Source organism: Juglans regia, chromosome 13 (assembly GCF_001411555.2).
Source record: "Juglans regia cultivar Chandler chromosome 13, Walnut 2.0, whole genome shotgun sequence".
NCBI classification, from domain to species: domain Eukaryota; kingdom Viridiplantae; phylum Streptophyta; class Magnoliopsida; order Fagales; family Juglandaceae; genus Juglans; species Juglans regia.
In genome coordinates, this window is record NC_049913.1 from 19,936,873 (window position 1) to 19,942,201 (window position 5,329).

Here is a 5,329-nt window from a genome sequence, read left to right on the forward strand (position 1 = left end):
AGAGAGTTTTAAAGGATCGAGTTTGATCCTCTACCGTATGAATGAAATGTGTTTCCTAGGCATCATATATATACACAAAGTACTTGTCCACCACCTTTGGCTTACGGACCAATAGTGTCATGCACCTCATCCACATGATAAATTTTTGGTATTTTGCACGCGAAGAGAGAGAGAGAGAGAGAGTTGTCCAACAAAATTAGCACCTCCAAACCAAACTCGTGGAAGAAAATGTTCCATTTCCAGGCCAAACCCTTACTGGCCCAGCCTCGTATATAATAATTGCCCATAAAAGTTAGTGGAAAAACTCAGGTTGCATATTTTATTGTCTCCCCTATAATTGATAAAAACTACAAATCCGTACGTCACCACCAACGGATATCTCTCTCTTTAAATTCCAATCTGCATCCACCAGCAGAAAAGAAAATAGAGCCCCAAACCCTATTAAGAATATATTTCCAGTACTACCGGATCAGCTAGAGAAATAATTATGGCCGAAGAATGCACAGACAGCTCGGTTGGTACCTCCACCTCTACGCCACCCAACTGGTGGCCGGATCTCCATGGGAACTCTCTTTCTTCATGGAATAATTTATGGCACAATCAAAACCCTAACTCCAACTCATCCTGTGAGGAGGATGTTTCCATCTCTACTTCATTTACTAACGCCTCCAATCACTCAGGCTTGACTGTTGAATCATCTCGCCGACTTGTTGAGACTACTTCATCCAACGAGTTGATTGTAGAACATGCCTCTGAAAATAATCTTTGGAGCCATGTTCTTTTGTAAGTACTTCTACTGAACCACTTCTACGTACATATTTTATTTAAGTACAGCACCTGAAAATGTTTGTCTAAAAATAAAGGATTCATGTACTTTGTGATCGGAACGACTACCTATGTTGATGCTTCTTTGATGTTCTTTTTTGAGTGGAAAGAAGAATCTTTTAGCAAAAGAAAGAGAGAAAAAAGCTCTCTATTAATGGGTAGGTTCACATATTGATGATATGTACGTAGAATTACTAAAGCTATAGTGGAGTGTGACGCGTTCATTAGGTTTAGGTTTTAATTCCTCTGGTGAAAGAGCTCTAACTTTTTAGATTGATTAACACTGCAGAAGTGTTGGAACCAATGGAGAATTGCAAAACAATCAAGACGCGGAAGGGAACTTTGACGATGCATTATCATCCAAAAGCTTATCAACTGGGATGTTTGAACCTGCCTGCGACTACTTGAGGAAATTGGACAACAGCTGGGAATTCACAGATCATTCTACATCTTTCAACAATTTCGATAAGCATATAAATGGTTTTAGTGACTCCGTTCTTTGTAATGAAAGGTTGACGAAGTTGTCTGATCTAGTCAGCACTTGGTCTATTGCCCCTCCAGACCCAGATCATGTCAAACGCCGATTTGACCCCCAAGCTTGCAATATATCGTTGAGTCCTTCAATGGATTGCTACTCACATCTTGATCAGCCATGTGATGATCATATGAAGCAAACATTCGTTGATTCTACATCAAGTTACTTGAAAACAAGTGCTATAAATTCCGGTTTATTTCCAAGTACTTATGGTCATGATCTGAAACTTGAGAATGAACGTCATGATCAGAGTGAAACCCCGCTAACTTTATTACGAAGGTCATTCAACAGTAATGAGGTTGGATATCAAATAGGCCTCGACAACTCGTTTTTGGTAGATAAAACCAGATATTACAACGGGATGCCTGTTAATTCTTCTTCAGGCACCCGTATAAGAAGCTTTGCAGACGTTATCTCCTTTAGTAATCGTGTAGGCAAGCAAGGGCTCCAAACAGCTTCTTCCCTGCAGGTACCCTTTTTTATAGCCCATACATTAATATTATATATATATATATATATGTATGTATGTATGTGTGTGTGTGTATAGGGTGTTCACATGCATGACTCTTGATCCAAGCAAGGGCTTTTTTACTATAATCTGTTCTTCATCTCAAAACTTTTCAGTTGACAGACTCAACTTGCTCCATGAAGAGAGTTAATATTGGAAAAGGACAGACAACAAGTGAAGGAAAAAGGAAAAAGTCTGAAGATGGTTCAGGGTCCGGCCTGAAGAAACCAAAGCATGAGTGTGCTACAGCTTCATCTGCAAAGGTTATAATTAATGAAAACGTTATTATTTTATGTGAAATAGAAAGACTCCATTATTGTTTATATGTATGGATCTTCTTTTACGTTTTTAATTGATGCAGACCCCAAAAGTCAAGCTTGGAGAGAGAATCACGACCCTTCAGCAAATTGTGTCACCTTTTGGAAAGGTTGATAATTAACTTGACGAGCTGCTAAAACAGTGCATGACTTCGTTTGCTTTCAATCCTTCTTTGTTCCTTGATGTGTCTCCATTTTTAAAACGTCACAGTTCTTATTAATGTAAATTTCATTAATGAACTTTCAGACAGATACAGCATCCGTTCTCTTTGAAGCAATTCAATACATAAAGTTCCTTCAAGAGCAAGTACAGGTAATATAATCATTTAAAGTTTTAACTTTTGAGTTCATTGGAAGCAAATTCTAGAACAATAGTACGTAGTAGCAGCAGTAGCAATTACCATTATCATCATCGTCATTACAATATTATTACATACCATATAGAAATTTACCAGGAAAAATAAAATTATTACCCTAGCAGTGAAAATAAAATGATTATACGGATGACATAGGCTACAAGAATATAGTGATGATCAGTTCTACATGTGTACCCGTGTCTGAATGGAAGTGGAATGAGGGGACGAGAAGCTGCATAGCACTTCTCATATGCAAGATAACTGAACACCTGGCCCTACTCGTAAAGTCTTGTGGAAACTTATATGGAAATTAATTAGATAAAGAAATAAGTCAATATTAATCCTCGTTTGCTGCTTTGTCTTATAAATATCTCTTATATGGATTTTGCAGCTATTGAGTAACCCTTACTTGAAGACGAGTTTGCACGTGAAGGTAAGCACACAAGGCTGTTTAATTATAAGTTAATCAATTTCTAAAACTTAAGATGGAACTCAAAAACACATCTTCTTCTGTTGATCATCACAGGATCCATGGGGAGGCCGTTTTGATAGGAAAGAAAAGGGAGACACGAAGCCTGATCTCAGGAGTAGAGGTCTTTGTTTAGTTCCAATCTCATGCACACCTCAAATTTACCGGGAGAACACAGGATCAGACTACTGGAGTACCCCAACATATAGAGGGTGTTTGTATGGGTGAAATAAGTTCATGGTTTTGCTTTCGCTTCCTTATAGTCCCGCGTACCTTTGTTACATAAGTGCTGTTAAGTGATAAAATACTCAAAATATTAGAAATAGTATGAATCTCTAAAACAATGAGAGGCTATAAGTGATGCCCCCAACCCCAACTTGAGATTTAGCAGAAGGTTTTGCAATGTTGTTGGGATGTTCTCCACACGGGCAACACCCCTTATGTTCTGTGAAAAATGTGTGTTAGTATGCCCAACATACGTGCACAAGAAAAATCGCAGCAGAAGAACTTAAGAATAATTCATGTCGTATCAAGAAATTTCAGTACCAGAGAAGTATACTTAACTCGCCTATTGATAATATTACCCATACACCACGTTCAAACCATTGTTAAAATTATTATAAACCATAACTTGTTCATAGCCCAGATCAAATAAATATAAAATATTATAAATCATAATATCTTAACGAGGACAAACTACTCCGTAGGTTGTACTGGCTCCTCCTCATAACCCGCTTCATTTTCTACATGTGCATTAAGTATGTTGATTCGAAGAGTAAAATCGCAGAGGGCTACCGCATTGAGATTTTAAAGAAGAGTAATGCTATACAACTTCTCCAACCTCTTCAACTTCTACATACCACATTTTTTTTAAATTTTAATATTTTTTAATATTTTTTTTTTTTGAGTTTATTCTTTTTAAAATAATTTAATTTTTCTATTCATTATTCATATATTAAATATTTAATAAAAGAAAAAAAAATTAAAAAATATGTGGTGTGTGGAGATTGTGTGAATATGTAACGCCCCAAACCCGGGTGACTTGGAGAATTACTACCTGCCACTCATAAACATGTCTCCCAACACATCCAAAGAATAATTTCCAAAAAAAAACTTCATAAATGAAATCAATCTCATATCTTCTCAATAATCTCATTACAAACTCCACACAATCTTTAATGCAATCATAAAAATATCAAAGGGTCCACAATCTCCCGGTACTAGTAACATACCAAACTGATAAAACCATAGGTCCTGCTAAAATCGAAAATATAATTAAAACTCAAAGACATTAAAACTAAGGACATCAGAAGTCCTTATTCTAACCACATCTCCTCAACTTAAACACGTTCACCAATCTAATCCAGATCCTCATTTGGACTCTCCATATCATCTGAAAAATATTATCATGATAGGGGGTGAGTTATCACAACTCAGTAAGCAGAAATCATATGCTAGCGTGCAAACATGAGCATTTACAAAGAATAGCATGCAGAACAAAATATTTTCCAGAGTTATCATGCAGAACAGAACAAATTTTCAAGAGTAACAGAACGATGGTTTTAAAACAAGTAAAAACCCATAGTGTTTTGGCATAACATAAACTGAGTATCATCATCAGATCAAAACAGAGCATCAAACAGAGCAGAGACAATGTTTCACCCCCGTGGTAGGGTTGTGCTAACCCCGGTGGCCAAATCAGGCAGCGACAGAGGTGAAATCTTTCTTTTATTCTTCTCGGAGCCCCGAGTGTGCACACAGGAAAGACCACAATAAAACCACTTTGTTTCCAAAGTGGGTGCACTCAGAGACAGAGAAGTTGGTACCAACCCAAACAGAGCAGAGCATAACAGAGCAGAGCAGAGCAAAGCAGAGACAGAGTCAGATACGAAAACCAGTACACCATGCCAAAGGTTTTCAGGTGTTATATCAAAATAATACAGAGTATCAAAATAGAATCAGACAGTTTACACACACTGAACACAAAAGCCAGAATATCTTTTCAAATAAATGCACAACTTTTCATATTCTCAATATCGCTCATTTTTCAGATTTCAGAAACCACATGACAAAATTTAGCTCATGTCTACACAATGCATGTCAGAACATATTTTTCTCTTTTTCACACAGATTTCATGAATAATGCAGAATAGTGACCGAGGTTGATCTTTGTTTTCACAAGTTCCCAACACAACACAAATTATGCAAGTTTTCATAAAATCAACATCAGTCTTATTAACTTGTATAAAACCCAGCATAGGAACCCCGCTTACCTGACTCCTGCAGCGTATTATCTATACCTTGAAATTGACCTCTATC

At 36.9% G+C, this 5,329-nt stretch overlaps 1 protein-coding gene across 1 annotated transcript; it reads left to right on the forward strand.

Moving 5' to 3' along the window:
• Positions 1–434: 434 nt before the first annotated feature.
• On the forward strand, positions 435–3,397 carry LOC109006438 (transcription factor bHLH111). Its single transcript, XM_018985715.2, has 7 exons — positions 435–783; positions 1,115–1,829; positions 1,985–2,131; positions 2,230–2,295; positions 2,433–2,498; positions 2,933–2,974; positions 3,068–3,397. Exons 1-7 carry the CDS (start codon positions 488–490, stop codon positions 3,236–3,238), a joined length of 1,503 nt encoding a protein of 500 aa, XP_018841260.1. The 5' UTR covers positions 435–487; the 3' UTR covers positions 3,239–3,397.
• Positions 3,398–5,329: the final 1,932 nt, after the last annotated feature.